The sequence below is a fragment of the Lentinus tigrinus genome (genome assembly GCF_003813185.1).
Source record: "Lentinus tigrinus ALCF2SS1-7 unplaced genomic scaffold L226scaffold_9, whole genome shotgun sequence".
In the NCBI taxonomy this organism is placed as follows: domain Eukaryota; kingdom Fungi; phylum Basidiomycota; class Agaricomycetes; order Polyporales; family Polyporaceae; genus Lentinus; species Lentinus tigrinus.
Window position 1 is genome coordinate 546,585 of NW_027137918.1, and position 14,868 is coordinate 561,452.

The window sequence follows — 14,868 nt, forward strand, 5'->3', positions numbered from 1 at the left end:
CGGCAAATGTCGGCAATAATGACCTCACGCGTCTCTTCTACCTTCCCTCGACGTCGATAGCGTCGAGCTCTTCATGAACCCCAACCTCATCACAACCACAAAGGCTTGACCGGAGGCTGAATCTTGTCTTCAGCTGTATGTCTTTCCTCGTTGGAACAGTGTCCGGCGCCCTGGTGGCGGGAGGAGTACGTCCGTTGACATGATGGACGAATTGCGAGCTCATCCCCTCCCAGGTGTACTATGGGTTTTCTGCAATGATGTCGACGAGGTGAGTTGCACATTTGTACCGACTTGTAAGCTGTTCTGACAGTACACTCCTCAGGACACAGCAGCATCGCGCAGAGTTCGTGAATACAGCTCGAGCAAGTTGACCGACTGCCTGCTAACACTCTGCTCGTTCAGCATGCATCACCTCTCGGAGCGGCTCGTGAACGCAGCTGCAGACATTCCTGCCCCAATACCCGCCTCCAAGCGCATACCCAAACGGCCATTCATGTCCGTGGTGCAGAGCTCCTGGAATACCCAGATCGAGGCGCTCTTCCACCGAACACGAGAACTGGACCAGCAAGTGGTGGATTGGGGGCGGAAGATTTTGTACGGAGGGGATGCGAGCGGGACTAAACCCAAGTAATTATTTCTCCGACATCCTTGCGTGTCATCTACTCTTCGTACGAACATAGACTAGCGGGGACCGTCAAACGTTGTTCGATCCATATGCGTATCTCGGCCGCCGTGAACTCATTCGAGCATCTATCAAGCTTTCAAACTCTCGGAAGTATCGCATCAGTTGCTGGAGCTCCCGGCTTCTTCGTATTAAGTTATGGGGCACCTATCAGCAGTACGACATGGATCGTCGCAGCCTATCTTCTAGTAAGTATCCCCACGCTGGGTACATTCTCGATATGCACTCACAACAGTCCTCATCTGTCGAACTAATGTAGCTTCGTCGAGTGCCTCATTCTGATGGCCGACATTTGAAGGAAATGAATGCATGACTTGAACGGCGCCACATGTCTATCCAGTCGTGTGGAGTCACCTAAGCCTACTTTCTTCCTATTCCTTACGTATGGTCATCTTCAGGGCCGCGATCGTTGTACAGTTTCAACGCCGCACGAACATGACAGCGCCCACAAATGTTCACAGCGCGTTGCTACCCCATCGCACTACGCCGCACACGTGTGCGCATGTTGGTTGATTTGAACGCATTTCATCCGGTCGTTAGTTGTCGTACACCCGTGTCATCCATTGCTACTCACCTGCGGCGTTTTGCAGCGAGATACATTCTGGACACGCTCGAGACGATGGCGTGTGACGATGCGTGGCCTCAGGTAAGCTGGCAGTATACTACATAACTACATATCTCCCCTGCATGATGCGTACGGTTACTTACCAATTGTCCCTTCGATTCAGCGTTGCAGCGGTCGCGTAAACAGGCGGCATAACGCTGCGTAGCGGCCACGCGGACCGCGGAACGTGCTTCATTCCGAGGACTCCATCTCTGAACAAGTCAATACAACATACCGCCAACGGACGGGGGAAGGATGCAGGGTCAACAACGGTAACAACCGTGTTAGGCGGGATCATAGCGTTTACGGGCAATTCGCTCAGCGCATCATCCCAGATTTATCCCTCAGTTTCAGTCATTGGACGAGTGCTAGAGACTTTCAAACATGACACATCAACTCCATGTGGTTCGTTGGCGACTGACAAACGGCGGGACAACGAGAGATAACCCGCTGCTTTCGGCCATGAGGTTTTCGGGTTCATCAAGATCAAAGGGTCCCATTACCACTCCGGGTCCACCAACCTAGGCAAACGTATAAATGGATCCATGAACTATCGCATCTTCTCCACGTCCACCCCCTCAGTCTCGCTAACTCCTCATCTTCATATTCTCCACTGTGCAGTCCAGGACCCTTTCGATGCTCTCACCTGCTTTCCGCGTCCTTCTTGCCGTCATCACGGTTGCGACTGCCGTTAATGGCTGGTACCCCGGTCAAGACGCTCCTGGTCTTGCTCGTGACACTGCCCCAGCTAGTCAGGCAGGTTCCTTCAACTTCGACATCAACACTGGCATTGCGGTTCAGGAAAGGACGTCCACTGAGGACGCGACTGAGGTGGAGTTCACCTTGGATAACGGGTCACCATACCCCCACCCGTACCAATACCAGCGCATTGGCAACGATGGTAGGTGGCCTCCGTTGCAAGGCAGGGAACGTTGTATGTTGAACGGATGCAGGGCCCCTCTTGCTCCAGGACACCCACCTCTTGGAGCTCTTCGGTGCCTTCGACAGGGAGCGCATCCCTGAACGAGTTGTTCACGCACGCGGAGGTACGCAGTCCATCGTCTCATGACCATCGAGCGTCCGGGAACTCACGGCATTGTACAGCTGGTGCACACGGGTACTTCGAAGTTACGAACGCAGAGTTCTGCAAGAACTACACCATGATGTACGTTCGCTCAACCTACGCACCTCATGATCGCGCAGTTGATGTTCTAACTGCCACACAGGGACATGCTCAGCGAGGATGGCCTGAAGACTCCTATCACGAGTACGTTATGTCGCCTTCTCGTCGATGCAACGCCGCAGTCGCTCACGCTATAACCGTCCCAGTTCGCTTCAGCACAGTCGGTGGCGAGTCTGGTTCTCCTGACGAAGCCCGCGATCCCCGTGGATTTGCCATGAAGTGGGTCGATAACGTTCAAATACGGCGGCCGGCTAACAGAGTTTGACATCGCCCAACAGGTTCAGGACTCGTAAGGGTATCCTCGACTTGGTCATGAACAGTGAGTGCGCCTCACCCGATAGGCCTAAACCAATTCTGAGCTATTGAATCAGACACCCCCGTGTTCTTTATCCGTGACCCTGCCAAATTCCCTCATTTCATTCATGTTAGTGCCCAAACGCGACCAACGTTGGTAATATCTGACGGGCGAGTGTTTTTTACAGACCCAAAAGCGCCACCCCGCAAGCCACCTCCGAGACAAGGAGTACGTCCATTTGCCTTTCTGAATATGTAAATCGGCTTCCTCGGGCTCATCACGCGCTGAACAGCATGTTTTGGGACTATTTGGGATCCAATCCCGAGTCCTTGTACCAAGTGATGCGTCTGTTCTCGGACCTCGGGACGCCGTACGGCTTCCGCCACATGAACGCCTGGACAGGACACACGTATCGGTGCGCAGGCATTCATTTTGCGAATTTCGCAAGGCGTTACTGATAGCGAGGCGCCTCGCCATACAGCTGGGTGAAGAACGATGGATCTTGGGTGTATGTGAAGTTGTACGCCGAGACCATGCAGGGTATTCAAAACTTCACGAACGCTGATGCAACCGCAATCTCCGGTGTGTTAACTCCACTATCGTCTGATTGTGATGTGTCGCTGATATGGTACCTAACAGGCTCGAACCCTGACTTCGCGACGCAGGATCTGTACGAATCCATCCAGAACGGGACTTTCCCTGGCTGGACGATGTATGCGCAGGTCATGTCCCCTCAGGACGCTCAGACCTTCAAGTACAACGTGCTTGATCTCACCAAGTACGTTGTGGCTATTCATGGAACTGGTCGTCTGACCGCTAACGTGATGCTGTTAAGGGACTGGGGTTTCGATGACATTCCTCGCACGGAAATAGGGAAGTTCTACCTCACCCAGAACCCTGACAAGTAAGCTACTCCACAATTGCCTCTTTCACTCCACAGTGTCTAATTTCCGCATCAGCTACTTTGCGGAGATTGAGCAGGCTGCATTCACGCCTTCTCACATGGTGGATGGTTGGGCGCCGTCCGCGGACCCCGTCCTACAGGCGCGGCTCTTCTCGTACCCCGGTACGCTGCACTTATCTTCTTCTCAACTTCCCTAACAGTATCTCATTGCGTGTTTGATGTTTGATCAGATACTCACCGTTACCGCTTGGGCGTGAACCACATGGTATGTACGCCGTCCCACCGCCGTCGGTCCGAGTCCCTCATCGCACGGCATCGCTAGCAAATCCCCGTTAATGCCCCTACAAGCCCCGTTGCGAACTTCGAACGTGATGGACGCATGAGCATCAACGGCAACCAGGGCTCGCGTCCGAATTACATGTCCACACTCTCCAAGATTAAGCTTCCTCCTCGCGCCTACGTTGACGAGACGCACCAGCAGTGGACTGTAAGTCCCATTTTATCTCAGCTTCTACCTGTTGACGACGGCATACCAGCCGTGTGCACTTCCTCATTGCTGATCTATTATTTCCTCGATACAGGGCGGGGCAGTTGCAGCTCTCTCCGCGGTGAACGAGGTCGATTTTGACTGGCCGCGCCGCTTCTGGAACAGCCTCTCCGCGCAGGACCAGCAGAACCTCATCAGGTGCGCCCGTTAACATCCGCTTGCCTGGGCGATCCAGCGATTCTGATCTTTTTATACTCGCGCATAGTAACGTTGTCGGGCATCTGAGTGCAGCACCCACGGACAGCGTCCGCCAACGAATGGCCTCGCTGTTCTACCATGCGAACGCGACCCTTGGCCAGGCCATTGCTGACGGTGTTGGCGTCAACGTTACGCAACTTACGTTCCCCGATGGCCCGACCTGGTTTAACGTCACCAAGGACACCCAGAACTCCACGCTCGACTACTAAATTTGAAGCCATTCTGTGGAGATTGTTCGTGTGTTTGTCGACAGTGTGGAAAGTAGGGACTTGCCGTTTTGACATAGTTACTGAACTTCTGTACGATTCGCACTAATACTGGAAGAACACACCTTATACGCCATCATGTGGTGATTGCCCAATGTCGTGAATTGTAGAGTGGATATCCAAGCAGGGCGTGCACGCAATGATGGTGACGAGGAGCAACAGTGTGTATGAATGACCGAGAATGCGATACATGCGCTGGTGTACACAACGTGCATATGATACAATGCGATGGGAACGTATACAACATGGTGCATGCGGCGACTTCAACCCGTCTTGTTTTTGCTTCTCTTCCCGACTTGCGCCTGGAAACCAGTCTTGATCGTGTTGACGGACCGTCGAGACCCGCACGACTCGCACGACATGAAGAAAATACGGTTCTCCTTCGAGAGGAGGGTATCGGGCGACTTGCACGTCTTGCAGGTGACGTACTCGACTGCGGAAAGCGGTGTCAATTAAGAATTCGCTACTGTCAGTGGTTAGGATAGACGAGACGTACCGATGTAACGACGCAAGACGTGCTCGATCTGCTTCTGCTGGAAACGACCCTTGATGACGAGACGTCCCGAGCCGTCGACGGAACCGGTGGTACCCATTTCCGCGAACATGTACTGGATGACGTGCTCCGGCTGCCTGTGCATACGTTTGCAGATATCGGACACATTCGCAAAGATCGTCTTCTTGTTGCCTTCACGTGCAAGCTGAGGAGGCGCGATGGTGTAACGTTTGCCGGCGGAGGTGAGGAGTGCAGGGTTGGAGGCATGAAGTTGGGCGTAGAATCTATGAAGAAGCTGAAGGACAATCGGTGAGCTTCAAGATGAATGCGAGTGTGACAGCGTACGTACTTCCTCATACGTGTAGTCGCGGTCGCTCTTAAGCCAGGGCTCGTTTCCAGAGTCAAGGCTTACACCTTCTCCACCACGGGAGAACGGATCGTCGCCGAGCTCCGTCTCATCCACATCCTGTAGTTGGTTCTCATCACCACCCTCCTCCTCATCGGCATCCTTGACCTTCGACTCGTTCAACTCCTTCTCAAACGCCTCCAGGTCAAGGGCAGCCTTCTTCGACGATTTCTTCTTCTTTTTCTTCAGATCCGAGAAATCGAGATCTTCCGATACAGCAGCGCCGACTGGGGTGGAGGTGCCTGAGCCGTCGCCCTCCTGCGCATATCCACCGGATTAGTTTCCAACCCACGTACGAAGAGGATTACACGCACAAGATCGAGGGGGATTTCCTTCTTCTTTTTCTTCTTCTTCAGATCCCCAAACATCGCCTTCAAGTCATCGTCCTCCTTCTTCTCCCCATCCTCCGGTCCCGCGTTCTGCTTCAGCATCTGCTCATGCATAGTGGTCGGCCCCATGTCCACCGCATCTCCATTTGTGGTGACATTGTCGATCTCAGCGGGGGCAGGAGTGGTAGGGTCGGCATCAGCACCGAGAGGGTCCTCGGAGAACGCGACGGTCTTCTTCTTGCGCTTCTTGAGCGAGGGGTCAAACAAAGGCTCTTCAGACATCGTGGAGGTCGTTCAGCAGGTATAGCAGCGAGAAATAAAGCGTAGTGGACGTCCGAGAGTGCGAGCTTGTTGCAGCCTGAGCCTCGCCTGATCAGCTTAGATGACTCTTGCCGATTCTCCGGGATTGGAGCGGCGCCTCAAATTGCCTCGTGGCTGCCCGCAGGAAGCTTCGGATGTCTTCGGACTCCGCCCTAAACTGCACCCGCCATTTCCCGGCGTAGACGTCGACAGCGAGGACCTCACCGACACCAACGACCTCCACTCCTTCTCCGTCTTCATCATGCTTGCCCGCCGCACGCTCGGCCGTATTGCGTCCCAGCCTCAGGTGCTTGGGGCTGCGCCCTCCCAGGCCCGCAATATGGCGACCCTTCGTGAGATTGAGCTTCGTCTCAAGTCCGTGAGGAACATTGAGAAGATCACGAAGGTGTGTCTCTGTTCACAGTTTCTTTAGCTCGACTCAACTAACATGTGTATGAACGTAGTCCATGAAAATGATTGCGTCGACAAAATTGTCCAAGGCGCAGCGCGCTATGCAGGCGGGCAAGGAGTACGGCCTGGCCAACGCAGGTGTGTTTCTTTTCTTCAGCATGCAAAATGGGACGCGAACCTATGCATGCATGCACAGAAATTTTCCAGCACGCGTCCCCCGAGGAGACTGGCAAGCGCAAGCTCTTCATCGTCATCTCGTCCGACAAGGGTCTCTGCGGTGGTATTCACTCTTCCGTCTCGAAGGCGACCCGTCGCGAGTTTGCGGAGAAGGACAAGGTTGACCAGGAATCCCCCATCATGGTCATTGGTGACAAGTCCAAGGCCCAGCTCTCCCGCGCCCTCCCCCAGAACCTCGTCATGACCTTCAACCAGATCGGCCGTGACATTCCGACGTTCGCAGACGCGGCTGGTGTTGCGGACCTCATCCTTACTTCGGATGTCAAGTACGACAGCATTGCGATCGTTTACAACAAGTTCGTCTCTGCTATCTCGTACGAGGCGGCCATCGTTGAGATCGAGCCTGAGAACCTCCTCAAGGAAGCTCGTACGTTACAGCATCCTATATGGCTACAACGCTTTCTCACCTTTGGACCGTCCTGCAGCCGGCTTCCGCGCATACGAGATGGAGGATGACGTGACGAAGGATCTTTCTGAGTTCACGCTCGCGAACGCCATCTACGCTGCTCTCGTCGAGGCGCACGCATGCGAACAGAGCGCTCGGTACGTCCTGACATTTGCGTGCCATGTTTCACCCTCATTCTTACGTGAGTTGTTCAGTCGTAACGCCATGGACAACGCGTCCAAGAACGCGTCGGACATGATCAACCGCTTGACCATGCAGTACAACCGTGGTCGCCAGGCCGCCATCACGAACGAGCTGGTCGACATCATCACTGGTGCGTTACACTGCTCTCTTGCATTGCTCTTATGCTTACGGCTTCTCGTGCTCTCCAGGTGCCAGTGCGCTCTGAGCACAGTGACGATCATATATGCGGTAGATGTAGAGTACTTGGTTGTCGACTCGCTCATGTCGTCTTCGTATTGCCCTTTACAATAATAGCACTCAACTTCTGCCTCATGCTACTTGCTATGGCTTTCTTTCTCGTCTCACCCGCCGTGTCATTCAGTGCCGTATTTCGACTGAGGGTGTGATGCGATACAGAAGGTTATCTTATCCCACGCGGGCTCGGTGACGTGAGCGGCAACTTCAAGTCAGGTACTGCGCCGCGCCTGCGAACTCATCTTGTACCAGTACCACCCATCCACGCCCACGGAAAGTGCTCATTGTTTGGTGATTTCTAAGGTTACTTGGGCGGCGTTCTGGAGAACGCGATTTCTGGACTTCATACTTGGTCGCCATCCATCCATCCGATTCCTCCGACTACGACCGTAACGAACAGCAGCCATGTCTCTCATCTCCGCGCACAATTCCCCAATGATCTCCATCCCGAAGAAGACAACAGAGGAGGTGGACTGGACTGGACCGATCCGTAACGCTATCGCACACTCGTATGGTGAAGACCCAGACAACTACGCCGCGGAGTGCGCGAACCTCCAGAGGTGTCGGCAGGATGCAGTCAAAGGCGCAGGGAGCGACATGACAGGTATGTCCCCTTGCATTGCGATCCTTGCAACTCGTATGAACGTGGTTGGGCAGCGAAGGATCTACTACACAAGTACTTCGGGCAGCTTGAGCTGCTCGAACTCCGGTTCTCCGAAATCCGGGTCAACTTCCCATGGCGCGACGCGTTCACGAACAAGCTCACGACGCAGACGTCCATCGCGTACGAGAAGGCGTCCATCATCTTCCAGATCGCGGCTACCCACTCGGCCATTGCTGCATCCCAGAACAGGTCCGACCCCGAGGGTCTCAAACGCGCGTTCTACTACTTCCGGACCACGGCGGGCATGCTCACGTATATCAACGACAACTTCCTGCATGCGCCGTCGACCGATCTGAGCAGAGAGGTCATCAAGTTCCTTGTGGGCATCATCCTGGCGCAGGCGACGGAGGTGTTCTTCGAGAAGTGCACGGACGAGAAGAAGAGCAATGCCCTCGTTGCGAAGATCGCTGCCCAGACGGCTTTCATGTACACTTCGCTGAGCGAGGAAGTCAAGGAGTTCATGGGCAAGGGCATCTTCGATCGGAATTGGGTTACGATCATCCAGGTACGTTGCGGATGATTGCTCATGTAGTGAGGTGCTCACGAGATTTGGACAGGCGAAGGCGAAGTACTTCACGTCTGTTTCGCAGTATTACCGCGGTCTGGCAGACGCCGCGGCAGGTAAGCACGGCGACGCGCTGGTGCGGTACACCGTCGCAGAGACCGCTGCGAAGGAGGCAAATCGAACCGCGTCCTCCTTTGCTTCCCTCTTCGTCACCCAGATGTCTCCGAACCTCCCGCCCGACGCAGGCCCGGCTCTTCAAGAACTGACTAAGGCGCATCTTGCACTCATCGGCGACAAGAAGAACGAGGCGCAGCGGGAGAACGACCTGATCTACAATGCAGTCCTGCCTACCCCCGAGACGCTTCCGCAGATCGACAAGGCGGCCGTGGCCACTCCTATCACCATCCAGGAGGTCTACGCATCCCCAGACGTGCAGAAGGTCATCGGGGTCGACTTGTTCATCCGCCTGATCCCCCTCAGCGTGCATGAGAGCGCGAGCGTCTACTCGGAAGAGAAGGCGAAGCTCGTCCGGGGCGAGGTCGAGAAGGCCGACAACGCAGAGGTGGAGGTGAAGAGCGCGCTCGACTCGATGGGGATCAAGGAGGGCCTCGTGCGCTACAAGGCGATCGCGGAGGGCAGTGTAGGCGGCGAGGCCGAGCTTCCCGTCGAGGTCCGGCGGTGGAAGGAGGACATTGCGCTCATGGAGGAGCGCGAGGGCGTCGAGGGCATCATGGCCGAGCTCACGCGGATGAAGGAGACGGTCCGGCGGGAGCTCGAGGGTGTCAGCCGGGACCTGGACGCGGAGAGCCGCGAGTGCGAGGCCATGCGGGTCAAGTATGACCACCTGTGGACGCAGGCGCCGTCTGCCTCACTCACGAAGACGCTGCGCCAGGACGTCAAGTCGCACCTGTCCGCGTTGGATGCGGCCGCGCAGTCTGACCAGCAGGTCGTCCAGCTGTGGGACTCGGTCAAGGGCGAGATCCGGCTGCTGCTGTCGCCCGAGATTGAGGACGTTTTCAGGGCGAGCACGGAGAAGGGCGGGGCTGGGACGGAGAACTTGCTCGATCTGGATGTAGGGAGCGAGGCACAGGACGATGAGGAGCGGAGCAAGGTCCGCCAGTTCGTGGATGAGATCGAGGAGCGTCTCGGACGCTTGAACAAGATCTCGCATGAACGTGGTCAGGTGCTCAAGGACCTCAAGGACAAGGTGCTTCGATTTGCGTTGGGTGACGATGCTCGGTCTGACCACTTATTTTGCAGGTACAACAAGACGATGTATCCCACCTGCTCCTGCTCAACCGACGTAACACGGGCGTTGAGAGCACGCTATTCGCGGGAGAGCTGGAGAAGTTCCGACCGTACCAACAGCGCCTTACCGCCACCGTCCACCATGAGCAGGTCGCTCTGCAAGAACTGAACCAGCTATGGCGAGGACTGAGAGATCTCGCAGGCCGCGGTCCTGGTGCGAAGAAGTGGGAGGAGCGCGAGAGGCGGAAGAAGGATACGGTCCGGCGGTTCTCTCGCGCGCGGGACGTGTACATGGAGGTCCGGGATGGGTTGGCGTAAGTCTCAGGGTATTCGCCGCGACATATCCACAGCCGCTAACATTCTCGTTCTTTTGCAAAGCAAAGGTCTTCAGTTCTACACTGAGCTGACCGAACTCGCCGCGGGCCTGAAGCGGAACGCAGGCTCGTTCGTCTCGGAGCGCAATGTAGAACGCGAGGCCCTCGCCTCTCAGGCGGAGACGGAACGCAGGCTCGCGATCCCGAAGCCAAGTAGGGCGTCCACGTTCGGCGGCAAGCCGCCCGTCCCTCCGCCACCCCCGAAGCCTTCCTCTGGTCTAGAGTCGTCATTCGGGTCGATGAACCTCGGACCGAGCAGTTCCCCACCAGCTCCTCAACCACAGCGGCAACAGTGGACGTCGCCTTCCCCTTCGCAGCACTACGCCCCGCCGCCCCCCGTCTCGCAGCCACCGCCGTCCTCGCAGGTGTACCCGCCGCCGCCGCCAAGCAGCCAGCCATCGGCGCCGTACCTCCCTTCCCCGCCCTCGCAGCCGTCTTCACAGCCGTCTTACCAGCAGCAGCAGCAGCCGCTGTCCGCCCCACCTCCGGACCCGTACGCTGCCCTCGGCATGTTCGCAAACAATGCCGCCGCGCCCTCTCCCCCGCCCTCACGACCGCCCCAGCAGCCCCAGCAGCAGCAGCAGCAGTACCCACCGTACGCGCAGCCATACGCACAGCAGTACGGCCAGCCCCAGCAGCAACACCAGCGGCAGGGCTCATACCCCCCGCCCCCACCGCAGTACGGAGGAGCGTCACGGTTGTCGTATGGGACGCCGCCGCCCGGACAGCAGCAGCAGTCGTCACTGTTCCCGCCCCCGCCGCCCCCGGTGAACTACCAATCGCAGTATGGGAATGTGCAGCCTCCCCCTCCGCCACAACAACAGCAACAGGGGGGTGCGGCGGGGTATTACTATACGCCGCCGCCGCCGCCTGGGAGTGGGGGGACGTACCAGTATACACAGGGGCAGGGGTATGGAGGGCGGGTGTGATGTGTGGTTTATGTGTGGTTTATGTGTGTTTTATGTGTGTTTAGCGACCATGCGTGTTCGGATGGGATGGGACTGGGATGGGATGTGGGAGAAGAGTCCCAGATTGACAAACCATGATGTATGCTCGTCGATCGTTGTGCGTGACTTCTCGATAGTTCTGTTGTTGTATAGTACGTTACTTACAGTATGAGGTCTCCCCGTACTAGTGAAACTACGTGCGCACGCCGGGAAGCTTTCGATTTCTGAGGGTCTGACGGTTTGGGTTGGAAGCTTGCGCGATATGCATGCATGTACGATGAAGCCGGCGCCCGTGCCTCTTGAGCTTGAAGCTAATCCGACCGACTTCGTCCGCCCTGCACGTCCAGGAAGTTTCTTTCTTCACTTCGTCGTCCGCGATATCAGGCGATACCCTAATTACCTCCTCCTCCCAAGGCCACGTGACCTACACTGCACGGGTTCTGCAAACGACCAGTCCTCGTCAGCTCGATTAACGTTTCCTGCCGCACTTGGACCTCGAAGAAGTCGAGCTTGAGTTGCCAACGACCTGGTTGCGACATCGCGGTAAAATCTCCCTTACTGGCACTGTGAGCCCCGCCAGCTCACATGTATAACAGCACGCTACCGGCTTCACGCTCAAGCTCAAGGCTCCCTGAATGTAGGACATTATCAATGTCGGCATGGCCAGTTTTGACAATACCATCTAGGCCTCTGTGGGCTGACGAAGGAGACCAACGCTGCATATGGCTGTTTGGCGGGATTGTCAGCCTCAGTCTCGGCGATCTCTGTCACCTTCACGGTCAGCCCCAGGATCGAATGCCAATAAAATACCCTGCTCCCACCGTTCTGTTCTCCCTCCCCCCTTTCTTCCGTCCCCCGTGTTATCCTTTGCTTTCCACCCGCTATGCCCGCCATTCGCCTCGACATGCTTTCGCATCGCTATCCTCTCGCTGTCGAAGAGATCATTCCGTCGCTCGCCGACTCTCAGGCATTCACGATGCTCATCTTCCCCGCCGCCCTTGCCCTCGCCGCCTTCTGGCTCATCATCGTCAAGCTTCTGGCAATATCTCAAGGCAAGGCCGTCTCCAAGTTCCTCTACGCCGCCCTCTGCAGCACCGTCCTCAGCGTCCTCACCTACGCTGTCGTCCTCCTCGACGTCAGCCACGGAGTAGTCCAGCTCTGGCACCGTCTCTCGCCCTCAGTTGCGCCCCACATGCGATACCTCCCCTACCTCGCTGCCGCCCTCGGAGCAGCTTGGCTTATCGGGCATGTCAAGACGCTCCTCAAGGTCCTCGCCAGCCAACGGTCCGAGATCTCTACCCAGATGGCCAAGCTCACGACGCTCGAAGTCAGCCTCCAGACGTCCCGCACCACCGAGGGCACCCTCCGCTCGGACGTCACGCGGCTCGCACGCAAGGCCGACACGCTCAAGCACCAGGTCAACGCACTTGAGGACCAGGTCAGCACACTCGAGGCCGAGGACGCCGCAAAGGCCGAGTGCATCGTCGGCTTCGAGGTCACCGTCGAGCAGGCGGAGGCGCACACTGAGGCCACGGAGCTCGTTATCTGCCAGAGGGACGCTACTACGCGCAAGCAGGCTTCCGCTTCACGTGCGGAGATCGCTGGCCTGAAGACTACTCTCTACGCTGCGCGCTCTTCCGCGGCAGACCGGGAGGCAGACCTCACGCAGACGAAGGCCGCGCTCAAGAGCACACAGAAGGTTTTGGGCGTCGCCCGGGACGAGCTCGTTGTGCGTTCCTTTTCTTTCTATCTTATACCACCGACTGAAGTCGTGCTGACTATGGACAGAACACTCGCAAGAACGCCAACGCTCAGATCCACGAGCTCAAGGACCAAGTTCAGCATGAGAAAATACGGGGATGCGCCAAGGACGCCGCACGCAAGGCCTGTGAGAAGACATTCACCTCTGTCATCGCCGACAAGGATGCTCTTATGGGGGAGCTCAAGACGTCGCACGCGGAGGCCGTGCTCGCTGGCCAGGCCCAGACGAAGGTGCTTCCTCTCTTCTACCTACCCGACACCCGGCAGAGCTTTCTGACGAGTATACACAGACCATCGTCAAGCATGCACTCAGTATCAAGTCTCTCGAGGAGAAACTCGCCGCCAGTCTCAAGACCGAGCAGACTCAAGCGCAGACGATCATCTCCCAGCGTGAGGGCCTCTCGACCAAGGACGCGGTCATCTCCGCTCAAGAGGAGTACCTCAACGCCAAGGACGTCACCATTGCCGCACAGCGGCAGGCGCACATCTCCGCCATCGACGCCCGCGACGCACAGATCGCCAAGCTCCTCGCCGCCCTCGCCGTCGCCAACGAGGCTCTCGCCCAGCGCCAGTCTCCCCAGTCGTCCGACTCCCAGTCAGCCACAGCCGCCGACGCTCCGCAGCCCACCGCGAGCCTCCCCACCACCACTACGCCCCCGGCACCGCACTCTCTTCTTCTTGAAGAAGAGACGACGCTCGATGCCGTGGTGGTGGAGGACGCTCCACTGCCCACCCAGGCTGCGGAACTGAAGCAGCAGAACTCAGATACTGAGGAGAAGCAAGCTCAAGTGGCGACCCTCGAGGCCTCGGCTTCGGCCATCTTGCGATCGGGGATGTCCCTCGTGTCCGAATCTCTGCAGGAGATCGCTCTGAGCACCTCGTCCGAGATGCTCTTCAACGTAGAGCTGGACATGATCCCCGCGGCGGACAGCTTCTTTGTCCTCGCGCCGGCAGCGATCGCTGCGGACTACGACGACGACGATGTCCAGGAAGAGGCTGAAGTTCCCCGGGCCCTCCCCACGCCTGCCGAGGCAGTCACTGCGGTCCTTGCAGCCTCGATGTCGGCCATCCTACGGTCCGGGCAGTTCCTTGCGTCCGAATCCCTCGCGATTGTCGCTCTGAGCACCTCGTCCGAGATGCTCTTCAACGTCGACTTCGACACCCTTGTGGACAGCGCATCCTTCGAGCTCCCTCCTTCCGAGTCTACGACGACCGCCGCCGACAACGTCCGCGTCCAGCCCGAGTCCGAGGTCGCGCCTGCGCCCGCCTCGCCATCGCACATCGTGGCGAGCATCACCGCAGACCTGCTCATGAACCTCGTCCTCGACCTCCCTCCAGCGACCCCTAGTACCCCAGACCGCCGTTCTTCCGGTCAGCCAGTGGTCGTGGTTGCCGATGCAGAGTCTCCCCTTGCCCTGAACATGGTCGCTAGCTCCTCGTCCCAGCTGCTCTTGCGTGAGGCCTCCTTGGAACTTCCCCCGCTTTCTCCCTGTTAGGGCCTTGTTGCCCTTATACCCCTTATACCCCTTGGTGCTTGCTTTATTTATGGTTGCGTTCCAGGTCCCCGGATGTGATACGATACGGTTCCGATACGGTTATGATATACGATACGATATACGATACGATATACCAGTACTGTACGATTATAATAGGTACGCCGAGGCGCATGTGTACCCGAGCGGCGAGTCGAG

The 14,868-nt window shown here is 57.2% G+C and overlaps 6 protein-coding genes across 6 annotated transcripts; 5 read left to right on the forward strand and 1 right to left on the reverse strand.

Moving 5' to 3' along the window:
• The first annotated feature begins 25 nt into the window (after positions 1-25).
• On the forward strand, positions 26-690 carry L226DRAFT_612189 (uncharacterized protein). The gene is made up of 4 exons (XM_067686358.1): positions 26-185; positions 234-268; positions 323-343; positions 403-690. The coding sequence occupies exons 1-4, from the start codon at positions 138-140 to the stop codon at positions 629-631; spliced, it is 333 nt and encodes a 110-aa protein (XP_067536490.1). The 5' UTR covers positions 26-137; the 3' UTR covers positions 632-690.
• A 1,042-nt stretch (positions 691-1,732) lies between these two features.
• On the forward strand, positions 1,733-4,754 carry L226DRAFT_484946 (catalase-domain-containing protein). Its single transcript, XM_067677081.1, has 17 exons — positions 1,733-2,187; positions 2,240-2,332; positions 2,391-2,451; positions 2,513-2,553; positions 2,616-2,688; positions 2,748-2,788; positions 2,841-2,893; positions 2,952-2,992; positions 3,057-3,179; positions 3,246-3,346; positions 3,404-3,542; positions 3,600-3,668; positions 3,724-3,830; positions 3,899-3,933; positions 3,991-4,155; positions 4,250-4,353; positions 4,421-4,754. Exons 1-17 carry the CDS (start codon positions 1,923-1,925, stop codon positions 4,620-4,622), a joined length of 1,713 nt encoding a protein of 570 aa, XP_067536491.1. The 5' UTR covers positions 1,733-1,922; the 3' UTR covers positions 4,623-4,754.
• A 33-nt stretch (positions 4,755-4,787) lies between these two features.
• Positions 4,788-6,354, reverse strand: L226DRAFT_484951 (eukaryotic translation initiation factor 2 beta). The gene is made up of 4 exons (XM_067677082.1): positions 5,893-6,354; positions 5,522-5,836; positions 5,176-5,467; positions 4,788-5,112 (listed from the first exon to the last, which is right to left on the reverse strand). The coding sequence occupies exons 1-4, from the start codon at positions 6,187-6,189 to the stop codon at positions 4,943-4,945; spliced, it is 1,074 nt and encodes a 357-aa protein (XP_067536492.1). The 5' UTR covers positions 6,190-6,354; the 3' UTR covers positions 4,788-4,942.
• A 115-nt stretch (positions 6,355-6,469) lies between these two features.
• On the forward strand, positions 6,470-7,787 carry L226DRAFT_552404 (ATP synthase F1 gamma; the record flags this gene model as incomplete). The annotated part of the gene is made up of 6 exons (XM_067682866.1): positions 6,470-6,613; positions 6,672-6,756; positions 6,815-7,222; positions 7,281-7,398; positions 7,456-7,574; positions 7,633-7,787. 6 exons carry the CDS (start codon positions 6,470-6,472, stop codon positions 7,647-7,649), a joined length of 891 nt encoding a protein of 296 aa, XP_067536493.1. The 3' UTR covers positions 7,650-7,787.
• Positions 7,788-7,916: 129 nt separating this feature from the next.
• L226DRAFT_612193 (BRO1-domain-containing protein) lies at positions 7,917-11,754 on the forward strand. Its single transcript, XM_067686359.1, has 5 exons — positions 7,917-8,282; positions 8,336-8,847; positions 8,900-10,054; positions 10,108-10,409; positions 10,474-11,754. Exons 1-5 carry the CDS (start codon positions 8,084-8,086, stop codon positions 11,396-11,398), a joined length of 3,093 nt encoding a protein of 1,030 aa, XP_067536494.1. The 5' UTR covers positions 7,917-8,083; the 3' UTR covers positions 11,399-11,754.
• A 638-nt stretch (positions 11,755-12,392) lies between these two features.
• L226DRAFT_522379 (uncharacterized protein) lies at positions 12,393-14,673 on the forward strand (the record flags this gene model as incomplete). Its single annotated transcript, XM_067678758.1, has 3 exons — positions 12,393-13,145; positions 13,205-13,408; positions 13,468-14,673. The coding sequence occupies 3 exons, from the start codon at positions 12,393-12,395 to the stop codon at positions 14,671-14,673; spliced, it is 2,163 nt and encodes a 720-aa protein (XP_067536495.1).
• Between the last annotated feature and the right edge of the window lie 195 nt (positions 14,674-14,868).